This window comes from Penicillium griseofulvum (genome assembly GCF_001561935.1).
Source record: "Penicillium griseofulvum strain PG3 chromosome Unknown contig_80, whole genome shotgun sequence".
Classification (NCBI taxonomy): domain Eukaryota; kingdom Fungi; phylum Ascomycota; class Eurotiomycetes; order Eurotiales; family Aspergillaceae; genus Penicillium; species Penicillium griseofulvum.
The window spans coordinates 1,597,790-1,615,735 of NW_024467471.1; the positions used below are offsets into that span (position 1 = coordinate 1,597,790).

Here is a 17,946-nt window from a genome sequence, read left to right on the forward strand (position 1 = left end):
TTTGCGGGCTATCTATGTACTCTACCATAGCTTTGGTGTTGATTCTATTCTGCGGGGATAGAATAATAGATACTTTATGTGATTGTAATATTCACCAAACATACAACTTGGAGACTTCATGTAAAACCCACGACGATTTTATATTCTCATCACAGATGGAAACCTACGGTTGGCCGTATATCGCCTGTTCCAAAAAAAAAGGACCGAAAAACGTGAAGACAAGAGGAGAAGGCAAAGAAATATACAAAGCAGAGAAAGACATATAAGGAACCAAGCCACAAGCAGTTTTCGGGAGACTCAATCTCCATCTGGGCATAAATCATTTATCGTATAACACCTCTAGCAAATGACCCGAGTATCCGAGCCATGAACATCCCCCATCAACAAAGCCTCCACAATCTCACCCTTGATACCAACGCCCCGTCCAGCCCGCAGCACAACCAAAGCATTCGCCTTAGCTAAGCTGCCGACCTTCGAAGATCGTTGTCCAGCACCCTCAACCCCTGTGCTAGTCGCGTACAACCGACCATCCGAGCGCGATGCCGTAACCACAGCACGGTGGTACTCCGTGCGCTTGGGATCAAGCGGGAAGTGATGTGTCAGGACGACAGCGACACGCGGGAGGCCAAGCTGCGGCGCGAGCCAAGGCTTAGAGCTGAGTGCCTGGGAGCTGTGACCCAGGCCGGTGAGCTTGTGCAACGAGGGGAGGACAAACAGGTTGAGGGTGACGAGGGCGGAGGCTGGGTTGCCGGGGAGCGAGAAGATGAGTTTTGATTGGCGCTCCTGCTGGGATGTGGCGTCGCCGGTTGGTTTGAAAGGGACGGTTGCGAAGGTGGTTGGTTTGCCTGGTTTCATGGAAACGCGGCCGAAGTGGATAGTGCCGCCGAGAGAGCGCTCAATTGTAGGCTTGAGGAGGTCTAGCTCACCCATTGAGACGCCGCCGGTTGTGATTATCACGTCCACGCTAGTGGATGCTCGGCCTACGCCGCGGAGGGAGTCGCGGAGGGCATGTTCGAGTTCGCTGGCAGGTGTGTCGCGAGCGATGCCGAGGTCAACGGTTTCGAAACCCCATGAGTTTAGACATGAGAGCAGGGATGGGCGGTTGGAGTCGCGGATTTGGCCGCCTGTTAGAGTTCGTGGGTCATTGTGCTCCACGAGCTCGTCGCCGGTGCTCAAAACGCCTACGCGGGGTTTCCGGAAGACTTTGACTTTCTTGGTGCCGGTTGATGCTAGTAAGCCGATCTCTCCGCCGACGGGAGATATCAGGTCCCCACGAGCAACAATCTTGGAGCCTAGCATAACATCGCTGCCTGGCTCGCGCACATTCTCGCCGGGCTCGATATCCTCGGCGAGGATTTCGACTGTGGCTTCTTCCTTGCCATCAGGTGTGCACGAGTCCAAGGTGGTATCCTCGACCATGACTACGGCATTCGCGTTTGGGGGGAGAGGGGCGCCTGTAGTAATTCTGGCGATGGTCCCTGGCTGTAATGGCTCTAGATTTCCACCGACATTGGCATGGGCAACGGATGCTACGGGGAAGATCCCCTTCGTGGACTGGTTAGTGGCGCTAGAGTCTGGTGCAATGATAGCGTAGCCATCGACGATACTAGCTCGATATGCTGGCACAGCCTCTGCGGCGTAGACGTCTTCGGCGATAACCGAGCCAATCAGGGACGTGGTCACTGGGACCTCAACGACTTCTGGCTCAGGAGTGTTTTCATTGATCCTCCGAAGCGCTTCATCTACAGAGAGCATCGGGTAGGGTGAAGAGCGATAGCGCCGGTTAGGGCCTGCAGTGGGGTCGTTGGATTGTGGTCTTTCTGATGGCGACGTATGCGCTTTGGGGGCTTTATGTCCATGTCCATGATCATGTCCATGATGGTGGTGGTGATGATGGTGATGTTGATGTTCACCAACACCAGCCTCTGATTCCAGCTTCTTGACACCTCCAGCATGGAGATCCCGTGAATTGGCCCCAGCAGACTGTAGACAGGCATGTGGAAGAAGTTTAACAACAGCGTCAAGGTTCTCCATGGCTCCTTTAGGTGAACCGGGTAAGGTAATAATCAAAGTTTTGTTACGAACACCAGCAACTGGCCTGGCCATCATAGCAACTGCGCGGGGGAGTTAGCTGATATAAATATAGTTAAATGGCGGCGCCATGGCAGCGCCAATAGCGCCCCTGATGTCATGCTCACAGGGGGTTACTTTCAAGGAGGCAGCAATCATGCCGTGTCTTGAAGTCTTGGTTAGCTCCCAAGCCCACTAGTGTCAATGCGGCACCCAGGGATCCAACTTACACTAGTCCTGGCGCATGGCGTTGAATTAGGGGAGATACAGCCTAGTGATGTCATGAGCATAAGGTCACAGTCAAAGATCAGAATCAACAAACCTCTGGAGTGTTATCCTTGATGGAAAATCCCGTTCCTCCACTAAGGAGAATGAGGTTATACCAATTAGGGCTATCGGTCCATTCGTATATCGATTGCTGAATCTGGAACACGTCGTCCGGGACGATCTTGGATGCGGGGGGTTCCCACTTCCCCTCTGCGGCGAAGATAGGCGTAAGTGCATCAACTACCTTGTCAGAAGCGGGGTCTTTCGAGGCAGTGTCTGAGACAATTAGGATTGCGACTTTAAGATTGGCCATGATGTGCGTGCAGCAAAGTCTGGGGAAGTGGATGTGGTGGGGGAAAGTTCTGTTTAATAGGGAAAAAACATCGGAATATCGCCAAACCCCGACGTAAATTAGTGTGGTTAGTGTATTTAGTGCAATTCGTGAAATTAGTGCCAATACTGCTTTTCGTATGTGCCAATCATCTTCGAATGGTTTTATAGTGTCTGGTTCAATCGATACGGATTATTCCGAAGTCCTTATACCAAAGTACCTTGGCACAGCCTTGGTCAGAGTCGGAGTGTAACCCAATTAGATTGCCTTTCAATTAATTTGAATAAAAAGTTGTAAGATCGTCAAACACCTAGACGAAAGAGACTACGTTGAGTGCCTGTAAATAGAGGAATAATTCCGTCTGATAGCGATTTCTACACATATTTTGTTCACATCCCTAGTGTAACAAGCTAGAACTAGCTCACGCCTCAAATCTGATACATATGATGATACATATGATCTCCGGATCATTGATACAATTCAGCAAAACCAAAATGGCTCTACATAGTCGACCCCAGACGCCCCAATGCGGTGTATATCGAAACATGAACATGAACTATGAAAATGAGAATAAGAGGCGAAGCGAATCGCCTGGGACATAAGTTTCGAATTCCCCAACCTCTGTCTGACGCCCAAAATTGAAGCTCTTTTCTCTCAAATGCTTAATTTCAGGCCGCCTCCAAAACTGCTGCCTTTTGGGCCACGAGAAGACCGACAATCAAACCGAAAAGACCCAGGACTGAGCTGAAAATCTCAACAACAAGAATCTTGACAAATCTAAAAAAGAGAACAATGTAAGTGACAGCCCTAAGTATCTTATCATCGATATCACGAGGATCACCTACAGGCTGGGGTCGGCGGCATCGGCTAGAGCAGCGCCACTTCCATTGATACCAACGGAAATACCGCAAATAAGATTGCAGAGACCGACTGTGATTCCTCCCCAGAAGACCGCGTATCCAGTGTAGTAGTTGCTGGAGGTGTGGATTGCGCCTTCGGCTACCGGGCTGAGCTTTGAGGAGAAGACAATGGCCATGATGACACCATAGATAGCGACGACTTCACAGAAAATGATGGAGATTAAGTTCTTGGTGCGGATACGGGGTGCTCGGACACCGCCGCCAACAATCGATGAGCCGGTAAGGAAGATACCCCTAAGAAAGGATGCGGTCAATATCGCCATGCCGGAGATTGTCAACAAGAATCGGCTTACCATGCTGCGCCAACAACTGAGAAGCCGATGCATGAAGCTATTCCAAAATTTGCCCAAGCGTAAGGAGAAACTTCCTCAAGGAAACGACCGACCTAATACGTGTCAGATTAGTAAACATTTGAGCAGATCGTTTGTTTTAGCGAGTTCGTACATTGAATGCTTCACCCTCTCCGTGGAAGAGCATGTCTAGAATCCACATCCTCTCATTAGCTGCCAGATCGCACGTCGGATCCATTGAAACGTACACAATCCCACCACGATAAGGGCGGTGGTGGAGACACCGGCCGGATAGAGGTAAGCCATGGCGACCTCTATAAGCCTGATGACGAATAAATGAAAAGGTCAGAATGATCGCAGACGTAGAAAACGCAGCCGATAAGGTAGCTGAAGCTCTGGGATGGGAGCAGGTGGATGGGGGACTCGGTGGTCGGAGCGGATTAACTGCTCCGTTGGGGCGGTGACCTCGCGTGGTGCTTCCCCGGACATATTGGACCATCTGTTTTCCCCTGGCTTTACTATTCATTCATGGGAAGACGCTGGTCTTAACCTTCTATTTTCGCATTAACCTTATTCTCGTCTCTTTCACGCAGTCGCAAATCCCTGACCTCCTTCCGCGCCGCTTGATTACCCCTGACTTTCAGCCCGCATCAACATCTCCGTGACAATGGCGTCTGCCTCCGGAGTTGGGTCGTATTCGAACCCCTTGAAGAAGTTCAAGTAAGACATGGGGCAGCACGGTGTTGAGCTAACATAGGATCGCATTGCTAATGGAAATACGTAGGCTGGTATTCCTCGGCGAACAGAGTGGTAAGCGTCTCATCGGCTCATAACTCTACTACATGCGCCCTAGTCAATGAGAGGGGCTAGGTCAAGATTTCTAACGCTTCTACAGTCGGTAAAACATCATTGATCACTCGGTTCATGTATGACTCGTTTGACAACACATACCAAGCAACTATTGGCATCGACTTTTTGTCCAAGGTACGCCACCCTATACCCCGCACGAGGGTTCCAATTCATTGGGCATTACCATGATAAGCTATCTATTCGCAAAATTATATACTAACCATCGTATCTAGACTATGTACCTTGAAGATCGTACTGTCCGTCTTCAGCTTTGGGATACCGCCGGCCAGGAGCGCTTCCGTTCCCTAATTCCTTCCTACATCCGAGACTCGAGCGTCGCCGTGGTGGTCTACGACATTTCGAATGCTAAATCGTTCCAAAACACGCGAAAATGGATTGACGATGTGCGCGGAGAGCGTGGGAACGATGTGATTATTGTGCTTGTGGGCAACAAGACCGATTTGAACGATAAGCGGGAAGTCACCACTGCACAGGGCGAGGAAGAGGCAAAGAAGAACGGATTGATGTTTATCGAGACCAGCGCAAAGGTCGGACATAATGTGAAGCAGCTTTTCCGGAGAATCGCTCAGGCTCTTCCTGGAATGGAAGGCGAGGCCAAGCAAGGCGAAAGCACAAGTATGTTACATTCTCGTGCTTTATTCACTATCTCCTCATACTGACTATGACCGCTCCTCAAGTGATTGACGTCAATATCAATCCCAAGGAGACGACCAGCAATGACGGCTGTGCCTGTTAAGATTCCCCCGTCCCTAAGTGCCCTATCTCGATTATCAAAATCGAGGCTGTCCATGATATCCTACAATTTTCAAAGATGTACATGTTTCTTCTTTCTTTGCTTGCTCCTCGAGTCGATAGCGCGTGTCTAGATATTTCAGTGCGGAATGCGGTCGTGTCCAGTTTATTTTCTGAGCGCTTGGGAGGAGACAAGGTGTTTTGATTTCCGTTTAACCAGCATCATACTTTTTTTTCGTGGCAGTTGAACTTACTTTGCTTGACTTCCTTTGGAGGTCTTCTGATTGCCACTGTTGGCAGCATGGGCTAACATGTCTGATATGCCTGATATGCTTTAATTGATGAAGCTGTACAATATGGCATTTCCCTTCTGGGTAACGCACCGCATGGCCGGCGCCAATGAAACATGAAATCGATATTATCATACCCATTGACTCAACTACGTACAACAAGACAAGTGTACTGCTGTGGTACTCTTACCAGAAATAGCCATATGTTGCTTCATCGGTCACAAGTATCAATAGGCTTCCAATTTGTTCACACCGCTTTTTATACATCTGATGACTTGAGATACATACCTTAAAAGACAAAGCCCTTAACATTCATCTCATGCTCCAGATTCCACGCTCTCTTGATTAAGGATTCGACCTTGCTCAGGTCTGTGATTCCGCCATATTTGGCAAGTGCGTGAGTTTTTGCCTCGATTTCGGACCTAGCGAGATTGTCAGAACTATTATGTTCAAGGCATATGAAAAGCATACCTTGTCAAGGGAAGCTCCGGGTCTCCCTTTGCAAATGTGACCGATTCCATGAAAGTCTTCCCGGACTTGCATGTAACAATCACAGTCCCTTGCCACCTCTCCGGGAACTGAGAATCTATCCCCGCATTGTACTCCATCTTCACTCGATTCTGGAATTCACGCAGAGAGGCATCCTCCAGATCAGCTTCCGTGAAGTCGGTTATCATAGCTTGGCCTTTCTTCGCCGCAATGGCTAGCACAAAGCCCATTGAGAACTTGCTCTGGTGAACTGTATCGCCATTCCCACTTAGGCTAAGTACGTTAATAGCAGCCTGGTATGTGGGAACAAGGATAGAGTCAATATCATCAAAAGCAACCTTTTCCTTGGCCATCAGATTCAACAGTGCGTCCACGCTAGGATGCGTGTGTCGACAAGATGCATGCCATTTGAAGCTCGAACGAACAACGGCAAAATCAGTACCCAAGTTCTGGTCAATTGCCTCTGGGTTTGTTTCGCCGGGCACTAGAGCAGCTCCCATTGCACGAGGTCCTTCCAAGATATCTCGTGGGCCTAGAAGGCCATCACGGGCAGAATAGGCAGCGAATATACCGTCGAAGCAGGCCTTTGCTGTGTGCACTTGTTTTGAGTGGGTTGCATCCAGTAGAAATTGCCATAATCCTGCAGCTTGGGTTCCAGCTGTTCCGACTGCTGATAGTGTCTGCTTTGCATCGAGCTTCAGAAGGTGGGCTACAGCTGCTGCAACTCCGATGACTCCGCCTGTCGCGGTAGTATGGAATTTCTATAGTATAAGTTAATAATTGAAAATTATCTGGCTAGGCGTAGAATTGCTGCCATGGTGATTTTCATGTGAACCCAATGGCCCTTACCTCGTAATGGCTTTTCCCCAGGTACTCTCCAACCCGGCATCCGACTTCGTAGCCAACCACGCAAGCAGTGATGAAATCTTGTCCACTTGCCCCAATATCTTGGGAAACTGCAAGAGCAGCCGGGAAAATTACAGTCGCCTACAGTCATATAAGTATTGTGTTGGTCCGCATACGGTGCGTTGATTGTGGGCCTCGAGGTGCAATGATCAGAATGAGAACACACGCAAGACTCACTGGATGCATGATGCTTCGATTATGCAGATCATCCTGCTCGACCACATGGGATGCAGCAGCATTAATCAGACTAGCAAATGCTGGACTAGTGGTAAGGGTTTGGGAGCCATCAATTAGTTCGCTCTTCCCACTAGACGGGCCCATTTGAGCTGCAAAGCGCACCATTGCAGAAACAGCGGGGTGGTTACGACCGGCTACGGCACAGCCCAGCGTATCTAGGAAGAAATCCTTGGTGCGTTGGACCACATCTTCAGGAATGTCGTTGTACTTTAGGCCGGCGGCCCATTTGACCAATCGATCAGTTCTAGTTTCTTGGGTGGATGAGATAGTCATTGCGCAGTTTTTCAGAGAGAGATGTTATAGGACACAGTGAAGAAAATGACTTGATACCAACTCCATATTAGGCCTCCAAATATATGCGGGGCAAATACGGCTAGGGCACCTTGGTCAGTTACTTCCCCTCTTCCAAGAGTGAGCTAGCTATTTCCCGAGGTATATAAATGGAATGATCCATGAACCGGATTTGAGAGTATAAAAGGGCTTAGTGTATTTCATAGACATCCAGTGCTATAACCTCTTAGCAAGAAGTATTCGTTCTATATTTGTTTGGATAAACAGTTCAAATAGCAACTGACATAGAAAGACAGCATATAGCCGACCTCGGGACTTATAGTTAGTTACCTAATTAGGAATATTCATGCCTTGTATATGAGGCAGTAATTATAGAGTTCAGGCATCCATATTTTCATAAATTCATAAAATCGTTAATTAAAGCAAGGGGCACGCCACTTAGTTATGAATATTGGGGTTTCTATTCGAGGCCACATGGATATTGAGATACATGTACTTTTTAAGGTAGTACAATTTACCTATCAATTCTATAGTAGAAAAATTTGAACTCATAAATCTCGAAATAAGTGAAAGAAGAAAAAGTAATGCATCAAGGAATCAGGAAATTGATCTGCGGGCGGATCGTCCGGGAAATAGCGCCCCTGGGTCATCTGCAGTGCCATACACCCAGCCTTTTTCCTCTTCCCTTGCTTTGCCTGTATATATACCCAACCACATTTCCATCGCTATTTTCATCTCGGTAACGCACATTCTTGGCCAAAGGCCTTAAAACACACACTCATGGGGCTCGCTTCCCGTTTTCTCCGCATTCCGCGGCCAGAGGTGAGTCGATGTCAAATCTTATCCACTGCCGGAATTAACCCAAACTTTCAAGTCCTTCCTCTATGTGATGAGCTTAGAGACTGGTGCTTCATTGATCACCCTTTCACTGCTCTTGAATAAAATCAGTGGCCTCTATGGCCTGCTGGCCCTCTTGACCGGCTACCACCTATCCCCCGTACAACTCTCAATGTACCTTTGGTCCCTCGTCGCCCTTGGACTCGCCGCACTCCTATTCCCACACATTCGCAAACAGTCGCCTCTACAATGTCTCGCTCTCACCTACCTCTATGTCTTCGACAGCCTGATTAACGCCGCATACACTGCCGCTTTTGGTGTGACTTGGTTCTTGGTGGTATCGCAACATTACGACAGTGGCAAAGCCGCCGGTCCAGGGGGCGATACAATCGCCCAGACCGCTGGTTTCACCAGCCCCAAGTACGATGCAGCCTACGTCGAAATCCAGAACACAAAGGATGGAAACAACTTCGTCGCTCACCCCCCACGTGCCGCCGAAGATCTCAGCAATGTCGTCCTCCAGCCCGAGAGTATCCCCAGCATCATCTTCATCTCCCTTCTGTGGGCGATGCGCGTTTACTTTGTTCTGGTGATGCTCGCTTTCGCACGCCAGACCCTCCGTCTCTGGGTTGCGATTCCCCGCCACACCCAACTCCCGACCCACAGCCGTAACGTTTCAGTCGCCAGCGTTGCCGATATCGATCGGGAGCCTTTCTCCCCCTATAGCCCCGAAGGCCAGGGCTGGGAAGGCAAACTGGGTCGCATGATGGTCGGTATTGGTCACAGCTATTGGCTCGGCGAAGAGGAGGATGGCAACTGGCTCAGCGGCATCAACCACAAGTTCCGCAACCGTTCGAACAACACGGAACTGCCCGGTGCGCTGGAAAGAGAGAGGAGACGACGTTCTGGAACGGGACCCCCACAGCCATCGCCGTCTATCGTTCGATCTACTGTCCTTCAACAGCCAATTCCCGAGCATTCACCTACCGGCATGAATGTCAAGATGCAAGATTGGAACGCACCTCGATAAATGATTACTGTCTTAGCGGCTATTGAACAATACTAGTCGCACTAATGTACAGCCCTCGCTTGGACTCGACTCAGTGTCTTCAACCCCCTGTCTTCCTGGCTGTGTGTATCGGGTGCAACAAATTCCATTATGCTCAGCCAGGGGACACAATCCATATTGGCTCTTGTGTCTGTCCTATCGTTTTCTGGGGTCACTGAGTCGGAAAACCGATCGTTTGGCTCCACTCGATACTCCACAAAGCCCGAGCCCCTTTTGCTCGATACTTACGATAACCTGCATATATGATTTTGGAACGGATCCAGGTACATGGCAATGATCAAATCACACTGTCGTTGATCGATATTTGGGTCCCACCGTCTGGGTCTGGAAGGCGTTTTAAATCCGATGAGGATTGGGGCACTTTACAAAAATCTTGGTTGACGACCACACTCATGCTCATCAACATCCACGATTTTGGCGTCTGGACATGGAAATGTACATTGCTTATCTGATATGGGGGTTCTGCGGTTTCATGTCTTGTTTATGTACACAATTGCTTTTGGATACAACTCACATATATTATCAACATAATTTCTTGACTATTTGACAGAGTGTCCGTAATACTGGGGATATTCGAGTATTTCTCTGCAACTTCGAAGGCTACAAATCCTTCTAACATTAAAAGATATTGGTAGACTAGTTTTCTATGATTTTTGATGGCATTCGGCCGAATTATCAAATAAGGTTGGTTAGAGTGGAATACTCGAGCGAGATCGGTGAAGACCTTTAATTCGGCACTTGACCGGTAGTCTCGTTCTAGCATTACTTTCAGGATAGCCGAGCCCTAGAATAGCTAGAAGAGGTTGGAAGGACGGGAATACCCCGATTTGAATATATTTGGAGCATGGGTAATTGCTGTAGTGCTATTGGTACGCTAAAAGCATGAATAAAAATCCTTAATTTGTGCTTTATGAGTTGATCACAAAGTAATCCGGGATTATTTGAACTTCAGATCTCAAGCAAATCCCTTCAGAATCCCGAAATTGAGTATATTCTTTTTTATATAGTTCCTCTGCAAGAGGTACACGGCCAAACCCCGACGCTGACGTGCTCGGCGGGCATCACGGGATCCCCCGCACTGAGCCTAAAACGGCAAGTTTGCATCTCCGCTGTCGGGTGTTTGCACTGATGTCGTGATCGAAGACCAATCAGCAGGTTGCTGATCTAACACCGACGAGAAGCAACCAAAAGAAAAACCACTGGCTCTGTTTTTTTTTTCTTGTTTAGAGAATTCTAGGGAGAGCAGAGAGACATCATATTTCATTGTCTCCTCTCACTTGTTCCAATTTCTCGGATCTGTGCTGCGAGTGGGAGATCGCTGCATACATACATACTGATAAGATATATCGCGATTTTATCATCCCACTTGTGCTGTGAACTCGACAGCTAATAATCGCAAAAATGGTGTCTATTTCAAGTGCTGCCGAAGCGGGTAAGTCATTTTCTATTATATCTTCTCCTCAAAAATGGAGGTCAATGGCTGATCACCATGCGATTGTATAGTGGCGAGAATCGCCTACCTCACCAGTGATACCGTTGTCTCCGTGCAGCCCTCACTACAGAATGACTCATTATTTTCCAAGTCACTCAAGGACCTCAAGGCAAAGAAGACGAGCAACCTCTCGTCAAAGGCCCCCGAGGTAAGTTGGAATTGTTGGGGTTGCGATACCGGAGCCCAACTAATACTATATCTAGGTCCAAGCTGTGCGCTATAATGAAGACCCCCTCCTGTCTACCTTCACTCCCATTCAGAACGGCGAGACTACCTCCATCGTCACTGGATCCTCGGTCCTGATTACCGCCGTCCCTCACCTCTACCGTCTTGCCAACAGTCCTGTGGTCATCCACGTTGCTCTGGAGCCCTCTCCATTCCCCGATTATTCCGTGATCAGCTCTATTCGCCAGTCCGGTTTCACATTCCTCCACTCGGAGACCGTGCAAGAGGCTCAGGATATCGCTATCACAGCCCACGCGCTTGCTCGCAAGTCTGGAAAGGGTGTCATCCACTTCTTCGACCCCTCTAACTCCGCCAATGACCCCTCTATCTCCGAGGAGGATGTTGAGGTCGTAAAGAAGGTTCTCAACATTGGTGGAAATGCTGCCACTTCGGCTGGAACCCAGACTCTTTACGCCGACTCCGGCCGTGTGACCACTGTCACCGAAGAGCCCGTGGGTACTGCACCCTCCGGCCAACCAGAGTCAACGAACTTGGCTGTGCCCTCTCAACCTCAAACTCCTTTCAACGCTAGTGTCGACAACTCATCAGTTGGCTCCTCTCGGAGAGACAGCAGTGCTGGCAGTGAAGCCCCGAGCTCGACCGCGACGACTGTGGACAGCGCCACCGTCCGGCCTGTTAACGCGGGCGATATCTTCGAATGGACAGCCCAGATTTGGAATGCTCTATTCGAAGAAGTCGGCCGCAGATACAGTGCCATTGAGTACACTGGTGCTGCTGACGCTAAGTCTGCTATCTTTGTCTTTGGCTCTACCGGAGTGTTCGTGGATGCTCTCGCCAACGCCGGTGCCAACCCGGAGCTGGAAAACATTGGCCTGATCACTGCTCGCCTGTACCGCCCCTGGGTCGGTGGGCAGATCTCCCACTCTATCCCTAGCTCCGTTGAGAAGATCGCTGTTCTCGAGCAGGTTCGCAAGACCACCCGATGGGGTCCTTCTTTCATGGACCTGCTGTCTAGCCTGACTCCCTCTGGTGCTCGCGCCCAGGCTCCTCAAATTGTCGGGTACCGTCTGGGATACATTGAGCCCTCTACCGCTGTCCAGGCCCTCCGCGGTGTCTTGCAGAACCTAAACTCCGCTTCTCCCATCCAAAATCTTGACATCGGAAGCTCTCAGGTTCCTACTGTTCAACACGCTCTCGAGCAGCCTCAGATTGAGAACGCATACTTGAAGATCTTGAACCAGCTCTTTGGTGAGCGTCTCCACATTGCCAACCAGCTTGGATCCAAGAACGCTGGTGTTTCAGGCACCATTGCCGCAAGCCCCGAATTTGGATTTGGTTCGCTGCTAGCTCGCCAGGAGCGCCGTCAGCGCTTCATCCGAGAGGTCGAGGAAGCCACCAAGTCGAAGGACTTTGCTACTGACATTCCCAAGACTTGGTTGTCTCGCTGGGCTCTGAATGTGAAGGAAGCTTCCAAGGCTAACAAACTGGCTCCCGATGTGATTAGTCGCCTTTCCGCCGATGGATCTGCGATTTCCCGCGAACTCCTCCAGTCTAAGCAGCTTTTCTATGAGGAGTCTGACTGGCTGATCGGCTCCGATGCTTGGGCTTACGATCTTGGCAACTCAGGTGTTCACCACGTCCTCGCATCTGGTGCGAATGTGAACATGCTCATCATCGACTCCCAACCCTACTCTGAGCGCGCTGCATCTGATGCCACTCGCCGTAAGAAGGATATTGGTCTCTACGCGATGAACAGAGGCAACGCATACGTCGCCTCGGTCGCTGTTTACAGCTCGTACACCCAGGTTCTTCAGGCCATGTCCGAGGCCCAGCAGTTCAAGGGTCCCTCGGTTGTTGTCGCCTACCTGCCTTACAACAAGGAGAACGACTCGGCCCTCACCGTGCTGCAGGAGACTAAGAAGGCTATCGATCTCGGCTACTGGCCCCTGTACCGCTGGAACCCTGACAATGAGGAGAAGGGCGAGCAGAAGTTCTCCCTTGACTCTGAGCGCATCAAGCGTGATCTTGAGGAGTTCCTCCGCCGGGACAACCAGCTTACCCAGCTTATGAACCGCCAACCCAAGTACGCCCCTGTGCTCTCCGAGTCTTATGGTACCGAGGTTCGTGCTTTGCAGAAGAGAAACGCCAAGGACTCCTACGAGAAGCTCTTGGATGGTCTGTTCGGTGCTCCTCTCACTATTCTCTTTGCCTCCGACGGTGGTAATGCTCAGAACATTGCTAAACGTCTTGGCAACCGTGGTCGCGCCAGAGGCCTGAAGACCATGGTCATGGCTATGGATGAGTTCCCTCTTGAGGACTTGCCCACCGAGGAGAACGTAGTCTTCATCACCAGTACTGCAGGCCAGGGTGAATTCCCCGTAAACGGTCGCAGCCTCTGGGAGCATGTCAAGAACACCGGTGATCTTGACTTGTCCACCATCAACTATTCCGTTTTCGGTCTCGGTGACAGCCACTACTGGCCCCGTAAGGAGGACAAGATCTACTACAACAAGCCTGCCAAGGATCTTGATGACCGTGTCGCCTTCCTGGGTGGCCGCAAGCTCACTGACATTGGTCTCGGTGATGACCAGGACCCAGATGCCTACCAGACCGGGTACTCTGAATGGGAGCCTCGCCTGTGGAAGTCTCTGGGTGTCGATAAGGTGGAAGGCCTGCCCGAAGAGCCTGCCCCGATCACCAACGAAGATATCAAGATCGGCTCTAACTTCCTTCGCGGCACCATTGCTGAAGCGCTTCTTGATGAGAGCACTGGCTCTATCCCCGCTAGTGATCAGCAGCTGACCAAGTTCCACGGTACATACATGCAAGATGACCGCGATCTCCGTGATGAGCGTAAGGCCCAAGGTCTTGAGCCTGCCTACAGCTTCATGATTCGCTGCCGTCTCGCCGGTGGTGTTGCCACCCCCAAGCAGTGGCTGCAGATGGATGCCATCAGTAGCTCACACGGTAACGAGACCATGAAGCTCACCACCAGACAGACTTTCCAGTTCCACGGTGTGATCAAGCGCAACCTTCGTGGTGCCATGCGTGCCATCAACAACTCCATGATGGACACACTCGCTGCCTGCGGTGATGTGAACCGTAACGTTATGTGCAGTTCTCTCCCCGAGCTTTCTTCCTTCCACCGTGAAACCTGGGCCATTTCTTCCAAGATCAGTGAACACCTGTTGCCCTCAACCTCTGCCTACCACGAGATTTGGCTGAAGGACGATAACGACAAGAAGGTTCAGGTTGCTGGAGATGCCGTTGTTGACCACGAGCCCCTCTACGGTCCTACCTACCTCCCCCGCAAGTTCAAGATCACCATTGCTATTCCTCCTCACAACGACACCGATGTCTACGCTCACGACATTGGTTTGATTGCCATCAAGGGCGCCGACGGCCACCTTGAAGGATTCAACGTCCTAGCTGGTGGTGGCATGGGTTCCACTCACAACAACACCAAGACCTACCCTCAAACTGGTCGCATGTTCGGATACGTTCCCGCTGACAAGGTCCACCTTGTCTGCGAGAAGATCATGCTCGTGCAGCGTGATAACGGTGACCGTAAGAACCGCAAGCACGCCCGTATGAAGTACACCATCGACGATATGGGTGTTGATGTTTTCCGTGGCGAGGTTGAGAAGCTTCTTCCCGATGGCCTCAAGTTCGGCGAACCCCGTCCGTTCGAGTTCACGTCCAACGTCGACACCTTCGGCTGGATTAAGGATGATACTGGTCTCAACCACTTCACCTTCTTCATTGAGAACGGTCGTATCGAGGATTCTGCTGATTTCAAGATGCGCACTGGTCTCCGCGAGCTGGCTGAGATGGGCAAGGGCGAGTTCCGTCTCACCGGTAACCAGCACCTAATGATCTCCCGCATCACCGATGAAGACCTCCCTGCCATCAAGGAGCATATGGCCAAGTACAAGCTTGACAACACTGCTTTCTCCGGCTTGCGTCTGTCTTCCTCTGCTTGTGTTGCCTTCCCTACCTGTGGTCTGGCCATGGCAGAGTCTGAGCGCTACCTCCCCGTTTTGATCACCAAGCTCGAATCCACCCTTGAGGAGTGTGGACTTGCTCGTGACAGCATTGTCATGCGTATGACTGGTTGCCCCAACGGTTGTGCTCGTCCCTGGCTCGCCGAGGTTGCCTTTGTCGGAAAGGCCTTCGGTGCATACAACATGTACCTGGGCGGTGGTTACCACGGCCAGCGCCTGAACAAGCGTTACCGCTCTTCGATTAAGGAGGATGAGATTCTTGACATTATGAAGGGCCTCCTCAAGCGCTACTCTCTTGAGCGTGATACCGACGGCGAGACCCCTGAACGTTTCGGTGATTGGTGTATCCGCGCTGGTGTCATCAAGGCCACCACTGATGGAAAGAACTTCCACGATGGCGTAAGTGATTCCTTCTACGATATCCACGATAATGATTCTAATGAGTTCCTACAGGTTGCCGAGGATGAGGAAGAAGAGTAAATGCTGAACACAGCAGTCACATATAATCTCCGATCTTTTATGACTCTCACGGGATCTCCCTTCTAATTGGATACTCTCACGTCTGTATCTCACGTCGCAATGCATTGATGTCTTGGCGATTGTATGATTTCATGCAAAAATGTTAGATTTTGTCTCTTTTCTTTTATTCCCTTGTGAATTTCAATCAAGTCTTCTCGTACATATACTCAAATGATATCATTTTCCTATTTACCTTAGGTTCACTTCAATTACAAAAATATCTTCTTACTCCCCTAGGGCCAAGAAAGAGACACTCCAGCCCTGGAGTAACCGTGGAATTAGGTCAGGGGGGCGCTGGTGAACCAACCCTGGTGATGCACCATTGACATCACCCAGACCTATTTGGCCTCATTCTTAAAAGCTTCCATGTTGACTTTTGACATTTCAAACACTTTCGTTAACGTCCAATCCAGCCCATTCAACAGGTTGATCAATATGAACTCGATTCTGACAGCGCCCTTCGCGCCACTGCTCTATCTAAGCCGTCGGTTTCGTCAAGACCCGGAGTGGTCGTATCGACAAGCACTAGGAAACACATTCATTAAAGTCTTTCTACGCATTTTCGTGGTATTTCGCACAAAGCCACCACTTTCTCTCAAGCCAGGTCTAGACGGGGACCGCTTCGTCGTGATAGAGCCCGGCCCACCAGAGCTCTATACCACCATCACAGTTGATGACGAGATCCAGCCAGTGGCAGTAGGAGGCACTTGGTTCCCATCACTCTACCAATACAACACAACAACCACCCAAGACAAGCACGTTGTACTCTATTTCCACGGCGGCTCCTACATCCTCGGCGACGGCCGCTCATCATCTTGCCAGTTCGTCGCCAACAGTTTGCTAAGCCACACACCAATAAGCCATGTCTTCAGCCTCCAGTACCGTCTAGCCTGCAACCCCAATGGCCGTTTCCCAGCCCAACTCCAAGATGCCATTTCCGCCTACTCATACCTACTCCACACCCTGCACATCCCGGCATCTCGCATCGTTTTCAGTGGCGACAGCGCAGGTGGCCACCTCGTCCTCGCACTCCTACGTTACATCATGGATTATGACGACGAGAAAGTCCTCCCCTCGCCAACGTGCTCATGGCTTTTCTCGCCTTGGTGCGATATCCCGGGCGCCCGCATCAAGCATCTCTGGCAAAACATCCCCAATGTGCGGACAGACTATATCCCACCCTCATTCCCCGCGTGGGGTGCGAAGCATCTTATCGGTAACCTACAGATCACTCCTGAGTTCGCGCCTTATCTCGCACCAATCTGGTACCCCTTTGTCCTCCCTTCGCCTGTTTTGATTGTTTCCGGTGGTAGGGAGGTTATGTGTCAGGAACATGATCGCTTGGCGAGGCACTTGAGTAAAATGCAGCAAAACGAAGGTCGAGTGGAGTATTTTGTGCAGGATCTTATGCCGCATGATATCATGATGGTTGCTTGGATTCTGAACTTTCGAAAAGAGGCTGATCAGTGTGCTGTTATGGCTGGGACCTTCTTGACGAGGATGCAGGCTTCGGAGGAGGATAGTACTACGGTTCCTTCTGTGGCTTATTAGTTATGATGATGTTGCTATGTATATCTATTAGAGGCGCCATATTGCTACATACCTGTGTACATATTGTACTGGATGGAACTTGATAAGACCGCATGAGTGTCGCTTAAGATCAAGATCTCCTGTGGACATTAAACGCAATTGTAAGCTTAGCCCTCTCGCTCTTGGGCGAGATCGATGTGGATAAGTTGTTTGAAGCTTCTGCGGGTGTCTATGAAGAATATCAGGTGGTTCTAGTGATCTTGCAGATTTGCAAGCAAATGAGGCTTCTTATCCTATACAAACAAATCTATCTCCTATATTTCCTCACACTCTACTCATCACCTCACCCTCTTTAGCCTATATTTATATACATAGTGCATAGTGCTTCTCCCTCACTTAAAGTATCACCAGCTGACCTTCCTAGTGCTTCACTCGCCGCTTCACCCTCTTTACGCAGTAGTTACACCTAGTGTACGTTGATTCTCTCACTTAAGATACGCTGCTCTCATTTGACGTCCTTACGCTAGCAGAAGGAAAAACCATCCAGCGTATCGCCACATTGTGGTCGATGCTACACGCCTGTCTCAGCTACCTATAGACAGAGACATCTCAGAGC

General features: G+C 50.1%; 7 protein-coding genes across 7 annotated transcripts; 4 read left to right on the forward strand and 3 right to left on the reverse strand.

The window, feature by feature from the left end:
• Positions 1-339: 339 nt before the first annotated feature.
• On the reverse strand, positions 340-2,650 carry PGRI_016190 (bifunctional molybdopterin adenylyltransferase MobB/molybdopterin molybdotransferase MoeA family protein; the record flags this gene model as incomplete). The annotated part of the gene is made up of 4 exons (XM_040789332.1): positions 340-2,114; positions 2,199-2,236; positions 2,301-2,341; positions 2,393-2,650. The coding sequence occupies 4 exons, from the start codon at positions 2,648-2,650 to the stop codon at positions 340-342; spliced, it is 2,112 nt and encodes a 703-aa protein (XP_040646285.1).
• A 686-nt stretch (positions 2,651-3,336) lies between these two features.
• PGRI_016200 (H(+)-transporting V0 sector ATPase subunit c'') lies at positions 3,337-4,184 on the reverse strand (the record flags this gene model as incomplete). The annotated part of the gene is made up of 5 exons (XM_040789333.1): positions 3,337-3,445; positions 3,514-3,822; positions 3,882-3,973; positions 4,033-4,067; positions 4,127-4,184. The coding sequence occupies 5 exons, from the start codon at positions 4,182-4,184 to the stop codon at positions 3,337-3,339; spliced, it is 603 nt and encodes a 200-aa protein (XP_040646286.1).
• A 361-nt stretch (positions 4,185-4,545) lies between these two features.
• PGRI_016210 (Rab family GTPase YPT6) lies at positions 4,546-5,484 on the forward strand (the record flags this gene model as incomplete). Its single annotated transcript, XM_040789334.1, has 5 exons — positions 4,546-4,598; positions 4,663-4,688; positions 4,774-4,862; positions 4,961-5,363; positions 5,426-5,484. 5 exons carry the CDS (start codon positions 4,546-4,548, stop codon positions 5,482-5,484), a joined length of 630 nt encoding a protein of 209 aa, XP_040646287.1.
• Positions 5,485-6,059: 575 nt separating this feature from the next.
• On the reverse strand, positions 6,060-7,675 carry PGRI_016220 (MmgE/PrpD family protein; the record flags this gene model as incomplete). The annotated part of the gene is made up of 4 exons (XM_040789335.1): positions 6,060-6,192; positions 6,242-7,020; positions 7,109-7,246; positions 7,343-7,675. 4 exons carry the CDS (start codon positions 7,673-7,675, stop codon positions 6,060-6,062), a joined length of 1,383 nt encoding a protein of 460 aa, XP_040646288.1.
• A 798-nt stretch (positions 7,676-8,473) lies between these two features.
• PGRI_016230 (inositol phosphorylceramide synthase regulatory subunit KEI1) lies at positions 8,474-9,560 on the forward strand (the record flags this gene model as incomplete). Its single annotated transcript, XM_040789336.1, has 2 exons — positions 8,474-8,515; positions 8,568-9,560. 2 exons carry the CDS (start codon positions 8,474-8,476, stop codon positions 9,558-9,560), a joined length of 1,035 nt encoding a protein of 344 aa, XP_040646289.1.
• Positions 9,561-11,000: 1,440 nt separating this feature from the next.
• On the forward strand, positions 11,001-15,761 carry PGRI_016240 (sulfite reductase (NADPH) subunit beta; the record flags this gene model as incomplete). Its single annotated transcript, XM_040789337.1, has 4 exons — positions 11,001-11,031; positions 11,103-11,239; positions 11,295-15,680; positions 15,735-15,761. 4 exons carry the CDS (start codon positions 11,001-11,003, stop codon positions 15,759-15,761), a joined length of 4,581 nt encoding a protein of 1,526 aa, XP_040646290.1.
• Positions 15,762-16,235: 474 nt separating this feature from the next.
• PGRI_016250 (alpha/beta hydrolase) lies at positions 16,236-17,351 on the forward strand (the record flags this gene model as incomplete). The annotated part of the gene is made up of 1 exon (XM_040789338.1): positions 16,236-17,351. The coding sequence occupies one exon, from the start codon at positions 16,236-16,238 to the stop codon at positions 17,349-17,351; it is 1,116 nt and encodes a 371-aa protein (XP_040646291.1).
• Between the last annotated feature and the right edge of the window lie 595 nt (positions 17,352-17,946).